General features: G+C 30.1%; 4 protein-coding genes across 8 annotated transcripts in view; all 4 read left to right on the top strand.

The window, feature by feature from the left end:
• The window catches only part of LOC105558319 (odorant receptor 49b-like), a 5,456-nt gene extending 3,421 nt beyond the window's left edge, over positions 1–2,035 (top strand). Inside the window, exons 3-9 of one of the 3 annotated variants that reach the window (XM_012005927.1) lie at positions 185–302; positions 376–667; positions 747–863; positions 1,173–1,263; positions 1,344–1,489; positions 1,626–1,758; positions 1,957–2,035. In XM_012005927.1, the coding sequence (XP_011861317.1) occupies positions 185–302; positions 376–667; positions 747–863; positions 1,173–1,263; positions 1,344–1,489; positions 1,626–1,758; positions 1,957–2,010 (951 nt within the window). In that variant the 3' untranslated portion in view covers positions 2,011–2,035. Of the gene's footprint in view, positions 1–184; positions 303–375; positions 668–746; positions 864–1,172; positions 1,264–1,343; positions 1,490–1,625; positions 1,924–1,956 lie in introns of those variants that run through there. The other 2 variants (XM_012005928.1, XM_012005926.1) reach the window with 2 other exon arrangements.
• Positions 2,036–2,560: 525 nt separating this feature from the next.
• Positions 2,561–5,762, top strand: LOC105558320 (odorant receptor 47a-like). Of its 3 annotated transcripts, XM_012005931.1 has the most exons (9): positions 2,561–2,706; positions 2,849–2,968; positions 3,029–3,146; positions 3,229–3,490; positions 4,000–4,116; positions 4,593–4,683; positions 4,794–4,936; positions 5,315–5,447; positions 5,521–5,762. In XM_012005931.1, exons 1-9 carry the CDS (start codon positions 2,563–2,565, stop codon positions 5,575–5,577), a joined length of 1,185 nt encoding a protein of 394 aa, XP_011861321.1. In that variant the 5' UTR covers positions 2,561–2,562; the 3' UTR covers positions 5,578–5,762. The 3 variants fall into 3 exon arrangements, with proteins under 3 accessions (XP_011861321.1, XP_011861320.1, XP_011861319.1); XM_012005930.1 differs by having other exon boundaries at positions 3,265–3,490; positions 5,315–5,762; XM_012005929.1 differs by having other exon boundaries at positions 5,315–5,762.
• Positions 5,763–6,618: 856 nt separating this feature from the next.
• LOC105558330 lies at positions 6,619–13,641 on the top strand. Its single transcript, XM_012005941.1, has 18 exons — positions 6,619–6,945; positions 7,111–7,230; positions 7,471–7,588; positions 8,246–8,507; positions 8,627–8,740; positions 9,014–9,104; positions 9,245–9,390; positions 9,679–9,811; positions 9,892–9,979; positions 10,633–10,772; positions 11,246–11,365; positions 11,489–11,606; positions 11,735–11,999; positions 12,500–12,616; positions 12,736–12,826; positions 12,968–13,113; positions 13,233–13,365; positions 13,527–13,641. Exons 1-18 carry the CDS (start codon positions 6,802–6,804, stop codon positions 13,575–13,577), a joined length of 2,397 nt encoding a protein of 798 aa, XP_011861331.1. The 5' UTR covers positions 6,619–6,801; the 3' UTR covers positions 13,578–13,641.
• A 4,248-nt stretch (positions 13,642–17,889) lies between these two features.
• LOC105558329 lies at positions 17,890–21,354 on the top strand. The gene is made up of 9 exons (XM_012005940.1): positions 17,890–18,506; positions 18,622–18,738; positions 19,013–19,130; positions 19,220–19,481; positions 19,650–19,769; positions 19,978–20,068; positions 20,527–20,672; positions 21,039–21,171; positions 21,328–21,354. The coding sequence occupies exons 1-9, from the start codon at positions 18,363–18,365 to the stop codon at positions 21,352–21,354; spliced, it is 1,158 nt and encodes a 385-aa protein (XP_011861330.1). The 5' UTR covers positions 17,890–18,362.
• Positions 21,355–21,361: the final 7 nt, after the last annotated feature.

The following is a 21,361-nucleotide window of genomic DNA, read 5'->3' as shown; positions in this document are numbered from 1 at the left end:
CGCATAAATACATACCTAAAGGTATCGCTAAATCTACAATCGTTCACCATGTTTGTTAACATAATTATTTTAGATATTTAAAGAATTTACTTTAAATATGAATAAATGACAATAAAATATGCTCTAATTAAAAAATTGAATTAATTTAATTACTTGTAAAGGAAATATTGTGTTCTATTTATAGGTGAAAAAATTATTAAACCAAATTTGCGAAGAATGGAGTGCACTAAAAGATTCAAGGGAAATTGAGATAGCAAAACAATACGGAATGTTTACGCGGCGACTCACAGAGGCCTTACTTTGTAAGGAACTCCCTCAAAGGCTTTTTTGATATAGATATATTTACAACTGCGTTGTTTAGCAAATTTGCTTTAGATAAATGTTTCTTTTGCAAATTCAGGTATTTTTCAGTGTGTGCCTTATTATGCTGGATTTTTCTGGTGCTAATGCATTTTGTTCCAATTATCAATAATTCTGCAGTAACCAATGAATCTTTCTTACAAGATGATGTCTTGATGCAACAATTTGAAAAAAAATATCTCTTTAAAGAAAGATATGCCTACTTATTTTTCGTAATTGTTTTCGTGGGTGTTTTTGTGATGACAAGTACTACATCAATGGTTCTAGCTTACATGCGACATATTTGTGCAATGTTAAAAATTTGCTGGTAGAAGTCTTCGATGTTTGTATTGCACGTTTATCAGAACGTATTTTAATTGTGATATGAAATGTATACATATTTATAGCTATCGTATCGAACGTTCGTTGGATGGAAACATTTCACATATGTCAATTTCTCAAAAGAATCGCTTGATGCATCAGAAGTTAATTAGCGCCGTAAACATTCAGCGTAGAGCTATGGAGTCTGTATCAATTTAGAGTAATCATTCTCTTCACAAGTACAGTACATGCATATTAGAATGAATCGAACTTGAACTTGGATTCACTGTACGGAAGTCAAAGTTATATTATTGTTACGTTAACAATTTTATTTGATCCTTAGTTTTGCTAAGCTTTTATTTATATGTTACTTATAGTATATTTAATATTCCCTTTTGGACAATGAATAACACAAACGAGATAAAGTTATTTAATGCAGAATTCTTTTTGCGCTGAATCATAATACTCAAATGATTTGTGAATAGATATCGAATTTCTTTGTTGTTTTGAAGGTTCACACAACGTGCCTTAGACAGCTTTAAAGAGTCCTACTTCTTTTTAATTGGGATAGGCGTAATTTCATTAGCCATTAATATGTTAAATGTAAGTTGCATCTAATTGTACTTCGCCAAACTGATTTCATATAGCTTTATGGGTTTTCACATAACTCGTTTTATATCCAGGCACTAGAAGCTGCATTAATTGCAAATAACGCAAATGAGCTGGCAATATCTACTTTCTATGTCATTATCCATTTTCTTTACATTTTCATAGGAAATTATGGTGGGCAGACAATTACAGATCATAGTGCAGCTGTATTAAAAAATTTGTAAGTACAATAATTATAAAATTTTGCATAATTTTTATGTGTCTGCATAATTGAGTAGCAGGAACAAGTCTAGTAATAAAATATATTTTAATTATACGATAATAAATAATAGTTCATACCGCAAATAAACTTTTAGATATCATGTACAATGGTATGTAGCACCTTTACAAGTGCAAAAATTAATTCTTTTCTTAATGCTAAGAAATACAAAACATTTCGGTTTAGTCATTGGAGGAATATATGTTGCGTCGTTAGAAGGTTTTATCACGGTGAGAAAATGCTTAATAAATCAGTGCAAGCATTTTATTAATTGCATAAAACAATCTTGCATGCTGTACATTCTATATTAATCTCTCGTGCAATGTCACGATTTTATTTCTTGTAAGAAATATATATTTAGCTTTAAAAAATAATATATGTGTATAGAAATAATATATAATAAAAGATGTAAAAAATCCCAATTTCAGCTTACAAGTATGTCGGTATCTTATTTTATGGTAATCTATTCTACGCAACGATGAACATGTATTATTAAAAAAATTATATAATTATAACAAATTGCACAAGTTGTAGTTGAATTAACAATATTCCGTCAAAATAGAATTATAAATAAGTGTACGATATAGATATTACCAAGAAAATCGACTGTTATACTTTACCGAATTTATTCATCTTCACTTTCATCCATTTTCAAATAATACACAATGTATTATTACACAAGTATAAGTTGTCTTATATTACAAAATAAAGGTATAATATCTTTCGCGACGTCGTGAACAATAAAACCGAACTATGGTCGCGAGAAATTTTCGCGATGTCACTCGCATCAGTTAGAAGTTACCGCAAAATTATAGGTAATTGCACTTCGAAATTGAGCGCAATTATCCTTCATGCTAGAAACTGTTCAGCTTTTAAATTAATATGCGCATTGAAAGTATACCTTCAGTTTTTACCTTACGAAAAAAAAAATGTAAGAGGGAAATAAGCAGAATACATAATGCAGCACTGTGGAAGGGAGAAAAAGAATAATTTCTGCAATAGCCTTGCAGTCGAGTTTCGGTATTCGAAGAGAGATGTTCGCTCCTGAGAGTAAGTACTATAATGTGAACCGATTGCTTTTGCTAATATGCGGTTTGTGGCCCTATCAGAAGTCAAAGTTGAGAAATATTCAGGCTACATTCTACCTCACCATTTTATTCTCATTTATAGTGCTCCAGGTACGACGGCTTTATATGTGCAATGGCATAAAAATGACTTTTAATTTGAAAATGAAGATATATAGGCAAGAATGAAAGTAATTAATATATTAATAAGCGCGAATAATCATCGCATATTGTAAACACAATACTGATATTTTAGCTTACGACATTCATCAGCGCAGACTGCACTATAAACCTAGTTACGAAAGTGTTATCGATCGTTCTTCCCATATTTGTAGCCATCTTAAAACACGGCGCCTTTTTCTATAATAACCAAAGAGTAAGTCCTTCTTTCTATTGTATTATTATGAAATTAAGCAAGATATATTTATAATCGCAGATGAAAGATCTTACAAATTTAATGTGGTATCACTGGACTATACTTCGGGATAAGCAAGAAATTGCAATATTAAAGAAGTATACCAAATTCTCGAGGCGATTTACGATTTATTTGCTACGTAAGGGTAACATGTCCGGCAATATGTTTCGGGTGCATTTAAAATATATCAGAAAAATAATTATTCTCATCATTTTGATCAGACATCCTTGCTTTCGGCATATCTGTTATAATAATAGGCCACATATTGCCAGTGATTTTGGATATACTAGTGCCATTGAACTCATCTCGGCCACGACACTTCTACATTTTAATAGAATGCTCTATTGACGAAGAAAGATACTTTTTTTGGCTTTTACTACATACCGTTGTAACTTTATCAACAGCAATGATGATGATGGTATCCGTCGGAACTATGTTTATGAGTTACATTTGCCATGCTTGCGCAATGTTTAAAATTGCTAGGTAATATTACATGTACACAGTTATGTAATACCCGCCCCGCCTCTTATTTACGGATAGAGCGGATTAGACTGAAAAGTCCTCTGCCATTTTACAATTTTCGCAATGGTCAACGAGTTATTAATGATAAAGAATCGTTGCCTTAGCCCGGCCTACCGCCCAATTCAAGCGCGCGGCGAGATGCGGCCGTCCCGCGATTGGCGTTTTACTAGCTGCGCGGGGAGACACACGGCAACGGCTACGTATAATAAACTCTCTCGTTAGCTAATGCGAAAATTGCAAAATGATAGAGGATTTTTCGACTCAGTCTAGTTTGCTCTATCTATAAATAAGAACTGAGAGGGGCATTACATAACGCCCTGTATATACATATGTATCTATAGTGTATTTAATTCCTATCTTGTTAGTAGAAGTAGAATTTTTAATGTGGAGAGATAATTTTCTCGATCATAATACAATCACAAATTATCTGAATGATTAAAAATCTAAATGTCACATACCTACATCTACAGCTATCGCATCAGAGATGCAATAACCGAAAATGCTAAAGAAGGACCATCTTTCCAAAAAGATCATGCAATTTATAAAAACGTTATCAGTGGAGTGCGTATTCAAAAGAAAGCTATAGAGTTAGTATTCTTGAACAAATTTTAATAAAGTATAATAATTTTTAAAAAACACAGTTTACAACTATATTTTCAATGTTGTTGTCAACTACACGTTACTGTTAACTATTATATTTTTAATAGACACCTTTTTTAAAAGTATTATATTTTTCTAGATCTTACGGTATTTTTTAATAACACAAAATTTTTTCTCTAGAACTTTACTCATTATTCAAATGTATTTTCAATTGTTCACTCAGAAATTGCAAATAAGTAACTTGAATATCATTAAGTGAAGATTTAAAATTGGGCTTTAAAGCAAGATTCAAAACAAACTATTCTGAATTGTAACTTTCTTGACCTAAAAAAATTAGACTCAGTGAGAGTTTAATAACAAATTTTATTTTTTTTATTTATGCAACTTCATTATCTTGATAATATCTAGCTTGACAATAATCATTTATACTACATTTAGCATATAATTTATTTCATTGTTGAAGGTTTGCTGATATGATTGTGTCCGATTTAAAAGGGCATTTTTTCGTATTGCTCAGTGTGGGGGTAGCTTCGTTAGCTGTTAATTTATTTCAGGTTAGTGTCGATTACTGATATTAGAATGTATTAGTCAATTCATTTCTACAACTAACCAAAAATTATTTTTGATTCTTTTTAACTCTATAATATATTAGACGTAATTTTAGGTTTTCATCGCGTTATCTACAAAAAACATAAATGAATTGTTTACAACTTTTACATTTGTTGCCGCACAATTCTGCTATTTATATCTTGGGAATTATGCTGGGCAGATAGTTACGGATCATTACTCCGAAGTATTCGACGCGACGTAAGTAGCTTGCAAAGGTATTTGTTATACAGGGTGTCTGACACAAGAGGACCCATACGAAAAATGCTGGCAGATTGGGTCAGACTAAAAAGAAAAGTCATGTATTATTTCATAAAATGTGCAATAGTTACCGATTAATTAATTGAAACGTCTTAGCGAATGAGCACGTAGGAAGCGGTAGGCCGGGCTCGGGCTATAAGCGATCCCTTTTTGTCGACCAGTGTTATTGAATACTCTGTATAATATTTGAAAAATATTATATATAAGGAATATTTTTAAGAAATGAGATCTATATCAAAGTGTACCACTGCCATAGATAAAACAAGGATTGAATATACATATTTTATAAGTAAAATGTTTTTTCTCTTTTTCATGTAGATATGATTCATATTGGTATATAACGCCATTGCGTGTACAGAGATTGTTATTGTTCATAATGCAGAGAACTTCAAAAAACTTTTCTTTCGTTTTTGGAGGAATATTTGTAGTTTCGCTGAAAGGCTTTTCTTCGGTAATAAATGCAATTGACTCTCTAAAATGGTTACATTTTAAATTTTATTTAAAGGAAAATTATAAATTTACAGCTTGCGAGCATGTCAATATCTTACTTTACGGTGATTTATTCCATAATTTCGAGATAATTTTTAAGAAATAAATTCTTTATTCGCTGAGTTTTGTATAAGTATTTGAATATTATCAGATGGAAATATTTGAATTTCAGGTAATTTGATGTTATTAATTATTGTGCACATAAGAGTAATTCATCTTTCAACTCGTTTTAAATGTTAATTAATATTGTACTATGTTATATTAAATATTAAATATATTATGCTATCACATAATTAAAAATTTTAAAGAAATTTGTAAAAGAATTTGTATATGTACATATACATAGAATATGTATACATATGTGTTATTGGTTTTAGCATACATTTTTATTGTGTAATCCATGCAATATGTAATTTTATATATCTATACGTATATATGTACACAAAAACACACACTCACTCACACATACACACACACATACACAAAATTATATGTTATATATGTATAGTATTGTGTATTATTCGTTCGATATTTTTGAGTTACTAAAAATATTTGTGTTTAATAAATGGATTAATACGAAAATATGAATATTACATAAACAAGTTTCATAAAATAGCATTAAGACAATGATAAAAGTGCAACATCTAGCGAGAAGTATAATAATAAAATGGTATTGAACACACATTTTTTTCATGGAAAGGTAATTGGAAATGGAAAAACAATCAATATGTACCTTTTTTTCTTCACACATGAATATAATCTACATTTTTCACACTTCTGCAAAACGTTTGTCAAATTATTGCACTCTTAAATCCGAGTTTTTTATTTGTATTAATAGACACGAAATATGAAAGATGTTGCTAATATACATATGTATAATATTGTAAAGACGTGTATGACACTATATAGGACAAAGTCAACGTGCATTGTGATAAAGTGATCTAAGTTACCCGTAAAACTTCTAGTCGTCAGCATTAATACACAAAAACGTGTCTATTTTCAAGGAAAAGTGTACGATATATTTTGATAATTTGGATAATATTATTTTTATTGACTTATATTTATTCTATAGTCGAGCTGGCGGGAGAAAACTGAGAAAATTTATCTTCTTTATTTATTATGTACACCTATTTTTCTCTTCCCAGTACTTTAAATTTCTTACATCTGCTATTGATCCCACGGTAGACTAATCGTCACTTTTAAAATTATCCTATAAGCCTGGGAAACAAAAATTGATTATCTAACTCGATACATGGAGAGGGAAACGCAGTTTCGCGGCGTTGTTCCTGACATACGCGTTTCAGCTTTCGCGAGAGATGGACTTTGCTGGAGAACAGTACTATAAGCTGAATAGAATTCTTCTGCTATCTGTCGGTCTGTGGCCCTATCAAATTTCAACTTTCAAGAAAACACAAATAATCTTCATCCAAACACTATTCATATCTATTCTAATATGTCAGGTATTAAATTTCTCATTTTACATGTTATTTATTTAAATGAAAGTTTATATTAAGTCTGACACAAGCATTGACAATTGCCTATAATATTAAATGACTAAATTTTTATGTAAATTAATGTTTAGTTACATTTTTGCTATAATCGTTCAATAAAGTTACTGCTTTCAGTGCAGTCCATTTCTTGTAAAACAGCACAGCATCAAGTCTATTACCAAAATGGTGTTGTTCATCGCTCTTATCTTAATTTCTATGACAAAATATTATGCAGGTCTCCTACTCAGTGATAACGTAAGCATTCATTTGGTTTTAATGCATTTGAAATTTGTGTAAGTTTTTGTTGTAATGATATATTTGATATTATCTGTTTTTCTTTCCTGATTTAAGTGACATCATATACATATATGTATGAACTAATTATTCAATATATTAAATAACCATTGTAATTACATGAAAATAATTAGAAGTATCTAATGAGACACGTAATACCAGAAAAACTTACAGAATAAGATATTTTATTTGTGATCGTAGATCAAATATATCTTCGATAGAATTCGATACGATTGGAATATGTTAAAGGCTCAGGCGGAATTAGAAGTAATACGAAGATATGCAGACAATGCAAAATTCCATACGATCTTTTTTCTGTGTAAGATATAAAATCAAAAGTCAATTATATCAATCAATTCTTTTTTCCAATATATTATTTTTAGTTGAACGCTAATTCATTTTATATGCATTACACGTTATATTCATATTACCATTAAAATATTTCATTTAAATGTTTTGCAAAAGTTATGTAAAATTTTTTAAAACACTGACACTCTTAGACTGAGGAAAATACAATAAATTACAAAATACAATAAATACAATAAATTACAAAAATACAATACATAATTTTTTGTATAAGTTTTTTCTTTGTATTTCTAGTATTTCCCTTTAGCAAGGTATAAGAATTATAGAAAAAAGTCCCCTACCATGAGATAGAATCCTAATATGGGATAGCGGGGTTTCTCTTAAATTAATAGGCATCAGTTGATTCCACCATGAATTTATTACCCTTGGAGTGCAATCTGTTTAGTGGAAAATTCATTGTTAGATTGTGTAATCGTTGCAAAAAAAGATTTGTGATTAAATTTTGATATTGAATACCTGCTATCTTATATTAGAAACCTATCTCATAATAGAGGACTTTCCTCTATATCACGAGACACGGTAGTATCTCGCGCCAAGTATAAGCAAAAAGTTTTAAAGTGACAAGTTACTTTTTACACGTCCAATACGTATCATAATTCGCTTGCTTCAGTTTTGAGTGTGTGCTTTTTATTGGCAATGAGTACAATAATTTGTCTACCGCGTATACTTGATGTGATCATACCAATGAATGAATCGCGACCGCCAGAATTTATAATTATGGTGGAATACTTTGTCGACGAAGAAACATACTTTTCCGCTATTGTTACACACATAATTTTAACTTATTATACTGGACTCATCATAATAGTGGCTATGGCAACAATAGCCATAGCATACGCTTTGCACACATCCGCTTTATTTAAAATCGCCAGGTAAAAATAAGAGCCTTAAGTATCACAAGATTTATTGACTTATTTAAGAAACTAACATAGAAACAAGTTTAGTACATCCGTATTCTATAATATATAATATAATATCCGTATTTTCATAGCTACCGAATAGAAAACATATTTAACGAAAACGTTCATCTGCCAAAGGACATTAAACAATATATGCTTCATAACAATTTAATTCGAGCTGTGTATGTTCATCGTAGAGCTATAGAGTTAGTATTAAAGTTTATTATTCTTTTGCACTCGAAACCTACTTTGCCTGGACAAAACAAAATTATTGTCGTGATATATTACATATATTAATTTATGTTTATATAAAAGATAACTCATCTTATAAACAAAGTTAAAAACAGCAGAATCTAATAAATTGCTGTTTTTCTTACAATTAGATGTGTCTAAAAATCCTCGCAGAAAAGGTTGAGCACAAGGCTTAAATATTATATATTGCAATAAATGTATAATAAATACACATTTTGCTGTTGAAGTTTGACCAATATTTTGACGAAAAGTTTTGCAACATTGTATTTTATATTATTAGGATTAAGTTTGGTTTCGATGAGTCTCAGTTTCTTTAATGTAAGTGTATATGCATATTAATAAGAATATTGCGAAAAGAACACAATACTATTTATTCAAAAAGGGTTAATTAATTATTATTGTGATACACAATTATGAAGCTACACAAAAGATATATAATTAATAATGTTCAATTCAAGTGCATTAATGCAGTAACATCTCAGGAAAAAGTGGAGTTTATATTGACGTACAGTGGCATTATATTTTTACATTTATATTATGTATTTCTGGGAAATTATGTTGGACAGGACATTATAGATAGCAGCATTGGCTTTAGTCAAGCAACGTAAGTAAACACATTTTCCGAATTTTATAATATTTTAAATATATTTACAATACAAATCGTGTGACTCTAATATTTGCTGTAATATAATATAATTAATGTAATGTAATATAATGTAATTAATGCGAAGAATTGTGAATAAGAGATTTTTTTATCTTATTAATTGTAATTTGTAAAACTTACTAAGAACTTGAAACAAGAGGTTTATTTCATTATTTAATAATTTCACGTAATCCAAGATATTAAATTATATTAATTGCTTTATATGTAAATCTGTGTATGTATTAATAGATATAATGCACAATGGCACACTGCGCCATTATGTATGCAGAAGTTGATACCATTTATAATACAAAGAAGTAACAAGAAGAGTGCTTTAACAGCTGGAGGTTTATTTGACGCGTCGTTAGAAGGTTTTGCTACGGTAAGGAATTGTGGGTAATTTTATTTTGATTAATCCCTTAAGAGAGAAAGAGAGAGAAGGATTTTTAATATTTATTACAGCTCTTAAGTATGTCTATGTCCTATGTTATGGTCCTTCAATCCGTGGGACAACACAAAGGGAGCCACGAAACGGATAATAGTTATGTTTAAAGAATCCGCGGGTTAAAAATACGTTCAGTATGTTCTACATATGCTTCTCTGCATATTCATTAATCAAATAAATTTTGAAAGAAATAACAATACAATGCATTTCTTCACTTTTGGAAATTATTGCTATTGTGTCATAGATTAAGATATATTTTTTAGATCATTTTTATCTCGCTTCTCCATCATCAGCAATAGTATCAACTAAATTATTTTTCTAATGTAATGCTTCTTTTTCGGCACGGATATTTACTATAGTTCACTTTCTAATATTTTCCCCAATATAGTATATTGGAGTACTAGATATATAAACTTAATGTCGCCTTCACAATTGAACACTTCAATAGCTTCAGCGTAAATACAGACTCACGTTAGTGAGGTTCGAAACAATGACAAGAGCGCGTGCGCAAGTTTGATGCATTAATAAATAATGAGAGTGGCGAACATTTGTTTTCCGTCGCGCAATTTACGTAATTCACTTTCATTATTATATTCCCTTTTTTTGTCACGATCTTTTAAATAAAATTTGTGCGAGGAAATAATAAGTATATCAATCAATAGCGAATACACCGTCGGAAAATGGATCTTTTTCAACATACTCCGAGCAAACGCAAGTAGCTTCATTTTCAGTGAGACCTTTGAAGCTATAATAAATGAATTTCGAGGGCCAGCGTTACTATTGGGCCAATCGGTTTATTTTAGAAATGATGGGACTATGGCCTTATAATAATTCCATGTACATATACATTTACAGAACATTGATGATTTTTCTCCTCGTATCTTCTGGCATTACTCAGGTAACATTCTTCACTTATCGATTTATAAAATTAGTGCTGCTTTTGTGTATACATATATTGGTATTCATTACTTTTAAATTGTATGTATTTATATACCTATATTAATTATATTTTTAGTCTACTTACTAATACACTTTTAATTTCTTTTTTAATTGATAAAAGTTTAAATTATTATATCCGACTACGTTTATTCTTACATCTTTTTTATATAGGTCGTTTTAAATATCAGAAAAATTTTAACTTAATCTTAAAGATGACTCTTTATTGTCATTGGAAAGGAGTGAATAGTTGCTGGTCATAGTGATTTGTGCAGTGTCACACTTTTAATAGTCACTACGATCAGTGAAGTGTCTGTTTTTCAGTGAATTCCACTGATTGACTTTAAGAGAATATGATAGATAATTGCAATAGTGACTTGATATATTTTCTTTCAACTGAAAAATCATTGGTGTGTAATAAAATTTATTCTGCAGGTAGCCAAATTACGAACCACGATTTATGATCTCGACCGTTTTTTGTATAATTTAACATACTGTATTCCTTGTCTCATCTATATTTTGAAGTTTATTGGCTACATTATGATAATTGATAGAGTACGTATATGAAAAATATATTTAATCCAAATTATTAAATTATTTAATTTAACTTTTTTAATACGTAATTGAAATTAAATTAAAATATTGTCGTCCACGTTTAATTAGCATTGATATTATTAGGTGAAAGAAATAATGAGTAGAATTGAGCATGATTGGAATACGTTAAAGGACGAAAAGGAATGCGAAATTATACGGTATTACACCATAATCGGAATGCGATACACAATAGTTTTCTTGAGTAAGATATTATTACTATATACAATATATATACATATATATGTATATGTATTTATACTAATTTACAAGCGTATAAAAATGGAGATAATAAAAACTATTAATCTATTTCGTGATAACGCTACATTTCAGCTTTATGCATCCCATTTTTGTTTATTTTTATTTTTGGCTTTTATGTACCGGGTATTCTCGACCTCATCAATCCTTTAAACGAATCTCGTGCGAGAAAACTGCCGCTCTTAGCGGATTATTTTATTCTCGATGAACAGAAATTCTATTATCCTATCCTGGTGCACCAGTCTTTATTAGTCATATTAGGCATAACCATAGTACTTGCAACTGATACGTTAAATATGGTATATGTTCATCATGCTTGTGGATTGTTCGAAGTGGCCAGGTGAATATCGCTGCGAATTTCCGATAATACTCCTGTATATTTTTGGATATATAAAATATACCAGATAAATCTCGTACATTTATTGCACTTTATCACTAATGTTGATATTAATTATTCAACAGTGAATATGTTACTAAAACACGGTATAGCCACAACCATAGATATAGTAATATTAGACTGAACATGTTCTCTTTTAAGCAATGAAGTTAGGTAGAAAAGGATAGAAAGTAGGTGCCGCGTCAACCTTTCTCTTTTTATTCTTCTCGTTAGAAAGAGAAAAGTGTACCCTGAGCCTCAGGTCTGGCGTCTTATGCTCGGTCTAGTATTACTATGTCTATGGCCACAACAAAAGTAAAGCAAGCCATAACATTAATTATAGAAAAAGAGATAATATGTGTAATTATATTTTTATACTTAAATATACAAATAATTGTGACAGATTAACCTTTATATCGCATCTTTATCTTATTTACTCGAAAATAATGAACATATGTTTATAGTTATCGTATGAAACATGTTTTCGATGACGGAATGTTTTCAGTAACTACAAATGAAAAATATGCCATAATTCACGCCAGAATTGTAAAAGTTATACATATCCACAGGAAAACTGTCGAGTTAGTATACCAATCATGTGAAAAAGATGCAAGACATCAATTTTTTTTACTGAAAAATCTTTTGCACATATTTTCAGTGCAAAAAAAAATTAATACTATGCAATTTTTTATTGTTGAAGATTTTTAGATTACATACTGTCCACATTTGGATTAACTTATTTCCTTATGCTCATGCTTGGAGTGATTACAATAACTATTAACATGTTTCGTGTGAGTTGTTGTTTTTTCAGCAAATAATCTTATTTTACATGTCTTGCTCTGTCTGTTTATTTGCAAAGTATTTTTTGCAAAATCTCTTGTTAGAAAATGGTGCTTGCTTAATTTTAATAAAATACCATCGTTACTTTTCAGTTAATTGAGGCTGTTTTGGCAATGAATGATTTTGGAGAATTATTAGCATGTGTATCCTTCATTGGAGGCCAGTATGGCATTTTGTTTTTCGCCAACTATTTTGGACAGAAGCTAACAGATCGTAGTTGTCTTATTTTTGATGAAGTGTAAGTTTTCACATTTAACCCGTAACACATTATTTGCATATTATACAAATATTGTACATTTAATAAGAATTTTAATAAGAGGAAGGAAATAGAATGCATTTTTCTATGCAATTATACAGATACGATTCACAATGGTACGCAGCACCCGTACATATTCAAAAACTATTTATGTTTATACTACAAAGAACGGTAAAAGGTTACGTGCTCAATATTGGTAGTGTAATTATGGCGTCGCTGGAAGGTTTCGCGTCGGTAATATAATAATATTTTTTTCTACCGTTATTTTGAATTACTATTATTAAAAGACAATAAGTATAATAGCATTAGGGAGCATAACATAACTATGCAAAATTTATTGAAATAATTAATATTTATATTAGATTTTTATATTATATTATAATTATTTCTTTTAGATGGCGAGTTTGACACTGTCTTATCTCACTATGATATATTCTGTGCGTTAAGATCAAAACAGACAGCAAATCCTAGTAGTCGATATAATAAAAAAATTGCATTAAAATGTAAAAACTGTATTAATAATTATGAGACAATTTTTGCATATGCAAGCGCAATGAAACTAATCTAGATCTAATCTCTAGATCACTACAATTCCGTGCACAAACGTATTTATAACAATGTCCATTGGTTAATTAATTCGATTCCTAGACTGTTTGACAACCAATGAGACACATATTTCCGAAATAATATTTTATTTCCATGTCAAAATAATTACAACACTCTCAAAAGTTTTTGAACTGAAAGTAGAATGGAGTGAAATATTCACTCTATTGAAGTAAATATTCACTCTAATGATGATACATATTTACTCCAATAAAGTGAATATTTCACTCCATAGTTCTATTTTTACTCCAAAACTTTAAAGAGCAATATTTCATACTTTTATGTCATAAAAGTACACCGATCGATAAGTTTGTCATCCCTTGTTTTATAACGCATATGGCATCGATATCAAATTACTACCTTTTCATGTACACACTGTAATTTTATCCAATGGTGGCAATAATGAGAATTCAACGGAGGGGAAATCGAGATATATAATTATTTGGGGAAGAAAAATTGTAAGTTATCACGCAAAGCATGACTAACCCGCAAAAAGGTTTTACCGAACTTCGCTGGAAATTATTATAACACTTTAAAACAGTTTCTTTTATATTTATTTTTATTCTCTGGAATAATTTTGATCTTTATATTGTATATATATATATATTTAAGAATAAAATACTATTTATGAACATTCTCATATTGTTGTTCATAATCAAAATTGGATTTCGAAAATCAAATGTATAGGTATACATATATGCATTTGTTTCTTCATAACTGAAAAAAATCATACGTATCTCGTGAATAAAATCTTTAAATAAATGCTCGCTAACGTAATGTTTACTATAATTGTAATTAAACGCTAAATAAAAAATATTGAACGATATGGGGCCTACAACTGATATTTATTAAGATATTTATAATAAAAGTCATATGTCAAGTTATATTACTTTGTGAATAATTTCATCAAATTAAATGAATTTCCCTATGCATATGTATGAATATGTATACACACATGTACATGTACATATACATATACGTCCATATATGTACGAGTATACAGGGTGATTCAGGACCTCTGCAACAAATTTTGAAGAACAATAGATCTCGCAGAAAGAATTATTTTCTGTGAAGCAATCCATATTCTCTAACGCGTTATTTAGAAACTATGCGATCGCGTACACAGTTCTCAGGTGACATTTATTAAAATTATGTTATTATTCATTTATTGTTTCATGTATTTGCAGACAGTTTATAAAAAGTGTTTAAGGTATTCACCCTGAACTTGATTGCATTGACATAATCGTAACATTGATTGTCGGACTATTGAACTTTGAATCTGTTTATGCTTATATTTAAAATGTTTAACCGAGCTACGTCCTGTCGTGTGTGCCATCCTTCTCTAGTTGATACTAGAGAAGAACTGCTGGTGCGAATACATACTGCTTTTTACCAAATTAGACAACACAAGCGCGCGCTTTGCGCGCACCATTTACTCTCTCTAAAAATTTGTATGGTTTGATAGCTGCAAATAATACGACTGAAGCATGTCGTATTGCACAAGCGAGACAGCCAATCAGCATCTCGGAAAAGCGACAACAATACTTCGAGACTTTCGACTATCGACTTTTTTTGTATAGGATTCGACAAATAACTTAAACGCTCAATAATTCAATAATCAATGTTACGACAATGTCACAAATGCAATCAGGCTTAGGACAGACACTTTGAACATCTTTTGTAGACTGCCTGCAAATATATTTGTAACAATAAATAAATAAATAACATCTCTTGTAATAAATGTCACCTAAAACTTGTCTAGGTGATCGCGTAGTTCTTACGCGCGTCAGACAACATGGGATACTTCATAGAAAATGGTCCTTTCTGCAACATCTATCGTTCCTCAGAGTTTCTTACAGAGGTTCTGAATCACCCTGAATACACCGGGTGTCACATTCATTAGTTACCAACCAAAAAATAATGCGTCAACTGAGAAGAAAAGTCATGTACCATTTTGCACACACACAACTTGCAATAGCCATTGTGTAATTATATAATAAAATTTTATTTACAATATAATATAAAATAGTGGACATTTCAGAAAGATTTAAAATTTTTCCATAATTTATTTTATATCTCATTGTTTACATCTTTCATTTCGTAATAACAAACTGTTGATAGCAAGGATATCAACTTTGATTGCATTTTAAGTCAAACATGTGATTTCGAAGAAAGGAAGAAAAATAATTTTGTTTACAATAAACCTTACATGAGAAATGTGCAGAAAAATTCTTATTTAAATATTATATGCGTTGCATTTTTGAGCCATACGAATTTTAATTTACGCGGACGTAACATGCGTTTCTTACTTCCATTTAATTATTTGGTTGGATGGGAGGGTAATAACGGAGATACATTGTGTGGATGATTGTACCGTGTTTTAAGACTGACTATTTAAGTCGGCGCGCAGTTCTCGTTTACGAATACTGTCACAATAGGTGGCTTTTGGGAATCAACATTAGACTGTTTATTGCGATGAATATTTCCATATGCCTCGGTAGTCAAATTGATTGAGACGCCCGCCTAGTAAGAGGGAGGTCCAGGTTTAAACCCTGGCTGAGGCAATATTTTTCGTAATAAACTTAAAAATATGAAATATTTAGACACTTACACCCCGTCACGGCTCTTACTCCTTTATTCCTTTAAATTTGTCTTTATCACATTTTTAAGCCATACGAATTTTAAGTTTTATGTACGTTACTTGTATTTTTACCTTGGTATATCTCACAGTTTTTGTTCTGTTCATCTGTTTTAAAATTAAAAAGGCGGTTAAATATTTTATATACAAAATATCTAATTGCTTTCTTCAAATATTCTTTCAATACTCTATTTACGCTGTGTGCACGATTCATCGAACATTTCATTAAGAAATTAAGAAAGCACACATCACATCACATTGCAAATCACTAATGAACACACAACGCTTCGCGAGCTGACAGAGTCACGAATGCACTTATACGTATTGTTAATATCGCCGAAGAGTTACGACGTTTCGCCGTAATAAAGAGATATATGTTCTTCGCGTGATGGTTCATACTGTATTGAGGGGACCATCGCAAATGCAGACTATTGCTCGCTATTGCGCCCGCGCTGCGTCGCCGTACCGGCATTGCGTCGGCGCAAAGCCGCACTATACCGCTTACCCGTTAGAGTACTGACACCGTGCCATACTTTTTATTGGTTTTCCGCGCAAAAATATTGTCCCCATATCTATCACATACAATGTTGAGTAAAATCAACATAATCTTTTCTTATCATTTTCTTATGAGATTCATGAAGAACGAGATGACTTTGTGAGATGTTAGAACGCACAGACTTCATAAATTTTTAAAGAAAGAAGGAAAGTCATATTTTTAGCCAATACTGATAAACATTTTAATATTGTTTATGTTTATAATTATATCTTTTATTGCTGTAAAAATAGTGTACATTAAACGATCAACGAAAATACTAAAGAATCTCGCCTTGAAAGTGAAGTATTATAAAAACAATTGGAATCACGAATGCTCGTTGAATAATTAAGTCGAGAATTAAGTAATGAATAACATATTTTATTTATTTATGATACTATTATATTTGGTATTGAAAAATAGCTCTATAACTAAAATTAACAACAAAGAAGTTAAGCAACAATATTTAAATATAATAATTAAATTAAATTAAAAATTTGTATGTCTTTCATAAGTTTTATCTACATTATCATCAAAACAAATATCTGATGGAAGAAGAAAAACATGTTGAATGTCAATTTTACAAATATCGATGTTTATTAATATCATTATTTAGAAATAAAGCACGATTGTGTATCGATATGCTAAAAAATAAAAATTCTAATCACGAACTTTTGCACATCATTCTTACCTTCTTTTATGATTTTATATGTATGGTCAGCGCAATAAGGGCATTAAACAAGAACAGCTGATAACGTAAAACAGTATTTTGTCTTCTTTAAAATTTAGTAAATATTTAAATTATTAGATTATCATATAAATATGGAAAATATCGAAGCGTTTCAGGTATATTCATACTCATATTTTACTGTATGAGTACTTTCAAACGGTAAAAGTCACACAACCTCTATCTCTTTTATCTTAAAAACATGGCACACATGCCGTGTCCTAAAGACATATATAGAATAAGTATATTTTAAGGGGCTTAAATATATTCATTCAACTATATGTTGTATTTAAAAAATGTTTATGTACAAGCTGATGTTGTAAACTTTTTTCTTCAATGCGAGACACAACCACTGACGGTTTGATGAGCACTGGAAAGGAATGAATTTGATATAAAAAGAGGAACACATCAGGTATAAGAAAATTATCCCTCTGCATAAAATGGACTATCATTGTAATTGCGCAGATTACTAATTTTTCTCTACCTGTTACTTTTGCGCGTGTGACTAGATATGAACACGATGGAATTCTTTCTAATACACAGCTAATTTTATAAATTGCTAAATTGTATTGAACTTATATATAAATTGCAGCACTTACTCTTCGCATTTATTTCATAGACAAGCAAAATGCAATATAAGCGAAAAATACGTTTGATAAACATGGACGACAAACTAGTGGAGGGTAATTCTTCGTTTCTCAATACAGAAGTATTGTGACAGCCGTAGAAAGATGAACTTTGTCGGGGATGGATACTATAAACTCAATCGACGTCTGTTGTTATTAGTTGGCTTATGGCCATATGAACATTCCATCTACAAGTATTGTCAAATGATATTTTGTAACGTTATTATAATATTCACGACGATTTGCCAGGTGAGAATATTATACAACACTTTGCAAGGAATTAATATTAGTGTAAGATTTGCTTGTTTCAAAAATTAATAATTTGTGACAGTCATTATTGAGTTATTGAAATTCATGGTTTTAGTTTGCGAAATTCATAACATTAGAACAAAGGGATGTCATGATAAAACTTCTCTCACCTATCGTACTTTGCTTAATCTATATTATAAAATATCAAACATTCTGTATTGTGGCTAAAAAGGTGAGTCAATAGTGAGACAATACGTTATCGTATTTATATTGCACCTTTTTCTATTTCAAAATATCACATTAAGACAAATGATTAAAGTAAACAAGCGTTCTGCTGATTAACATAAGTACAATACAAATTTATAAGTTTCTTTTTAGTTGTAATTTATAATAGAATTTTGTAAGAAAAATTGAAAATATATTGTAATTTTTTTTAAATAAAAATCAATTAGTTTGTCCGTGCATCTAAGGTTGCTTATCTGAATTTTATAATTTTTGACAAACAGCTAAGGAGTCTCATGAAACATATAGAAGAAGACTGGAATATGCTTAAAGATAAAAAAGAATTAGAGATTATAGAACAATACACTTACATTGGTAGTATGTGCACTTTGAGTTTGACAAGTAAGAAATAGATACATACACATAACTTATTGGCTTTTTGAATAATCGTAATATGTAATTATGTTGAAAGTCACGCTTTATAATTTCAGTACTGGGTTGTTTCGCTACGGTAGTGTGTCTCTTTTTACCATTCGTACCAAGTATCCTCGATATCATTGCGCCGTTAAATGTCTCACGCCCGCGACAACTCCTATTTCCGGGAGAGTACTTTGTCGATCAGCAAAAATTTTTTTACGCAATTGTATTACAAGTAGACATTACGTTGGGCTTAATAATTGCCACTTTGATAAGCACTGAATCGTTATACGTAACATTCGTACAACATGCTTGTGCAATGTTTCAAATTGCCAGGTAATAAAATAAAAGAAAATTAGCTAAATCTCACAATCTGTATACTGTAGCGTGCAGCATTTTATTTTATTTTTATTATACCATTTAACATTTTATTTTATACTTTGAGTTCTTTAATTAAACGATACGCTATCTATTTTTTATAATATACAATTATTATTTATGCAGTTATCGAATGGATCAAGCATTTAATGACAAGTTTTTACAAGGTTACACATCTGAAAAGCACGCAATCATTGTTTGCAAAAGGATAATTGAAGCTGTATATATTCACAAAAGAGCTATCGAGTCGGTATAATACATTTTGTTGTTAGTAAAACAGAATAAAGTAGTAAACGGGAAGTTATTCGATTTGTCGATTAATACATAAAATTATTGAATTCTCTATGAAATAATACTTATATCGTTCCAAAAATCTCTCAAAAAAATCATGCAGAGCAAGAAGGCTAACACGCGAAAATTACAACGGTGATGCAATAGTTTCCCTTTCTTCAAGGTTTTCGGAATTCCTGTGGTCCACTCTAGCAATATCATACAGCATTCTTCTTATAATCGGTATTACATCTTTAATTATTAATCTTTTTTCTGTGAGTAATATTTCATTAATTATATTCTCGAGTAACAAGTTCTTCTTATTGTTAGTCTTAAAGCATTGTCATTAAACCGCACCCCGCTGCCCCCTCTCTTTCAGTGTGTTTGTGTGTGTGTTAAGGTTGTGCGACTTAACAATGATCAACCGAAAGATGAAGGTAAATTGGGTTAAACTAAAAAGAAGAGTCAAATACCATTTTGCAAAATTCGTTGTGCGTGTTTATTCGTTTAGACATTTTTATTTATTACTCAATAATTATTGCGAATTTTACAAAATTGTACATAACTTCTCTTTTCAGTTTGATCCAATCTATCTCCATCTTTCGGTTAATCACTTCTACATCGGACACTCTGTATAATCATGTTATTTTCTATAAAAGTTTTTTATTAATTGTATGTGGCTAATATTTATTCCTGATATCGTTGTTCAATTCATTGCTCATACCTCTTTCAGATGTTTCAAGTAATTCTATTCGTAAAGAAATTTGATGAACTTATGACACTATTTTTATTCATCCTCGGTCATGTTGTGTATTTGTTCGTGGGTAACTACGTTGGCCAAATTTTAATAGATCATAGCGCCGATATTTTTCAGAACACGTAAGTTCACATAACGTGTGTGAATATGTTACCGAAAAAATATTTACAAATTTTATAACAATTTTGAAAAGAGTACCTGTAAACGTTTCCATTTACATCTTTTATGTTACATATTCAATCGTCATAATAATTAACTGTCTTGATTATTAATTATTTATATCTTTCCCTGTAAAACATATCATGCCAAAATAACATGGTTAATACCGACCATTGTGATTGAGTGTTAAGATACACTTTCTGTATGAACATGCATATACGTTACATACATAGAAAGTATAAAAGCGCTCAAAATAATTTTATATCGTACATAATGATACGAGAATATCATCTTAAACAATGAAAATCAATATCCAAATAAATTTTTAGATACACCACACGATGGCAAGGCGCGCCTTTACAGGCACAAAAATTATTGCCACTAATAATGCAAAGAAGTATGAAAAGTTGTAAGATGGTTGTGGGCGGAATGTTTATTCCATCATTGGAAGGCTTCGCAGCGGTAAATGCAACGCCAGTACAAAATATTTAACTCTTTTAAAGATATCGAGTTAATTTCAATGCCTCCAAAGCTTTTAAACTTATTCACTTATTATACTATATTTTATGTGTTCAAAATTTCCTTACAATTAACATTCATAATTATCTTCTTTTTTAGAAGTATTATATATGGATTAATTTTTAATAATTTA

Source organism: Vollenhovia emeryi, unplaced genomic scaffold, assembly GCF_000949405.1.
Source record: "Vollenhovia emeryi isolate VEMERY1.0 unplaced genomic scaffold, V.emery_V1.0 DF939355.1, whole genome shotgun sequence".
Classification (NCBI taxonomy): Eukaryota; Metazoa; Arthropoda; class Insecta; order Hymenoptera; family Formicidae; genus Vollenhovia; species Vollenhovia emeryi.
Note: the sequence above shows the minus strand (reverse complement) of the source record. Positions and strands in the feature narration are given on the sequence as shown.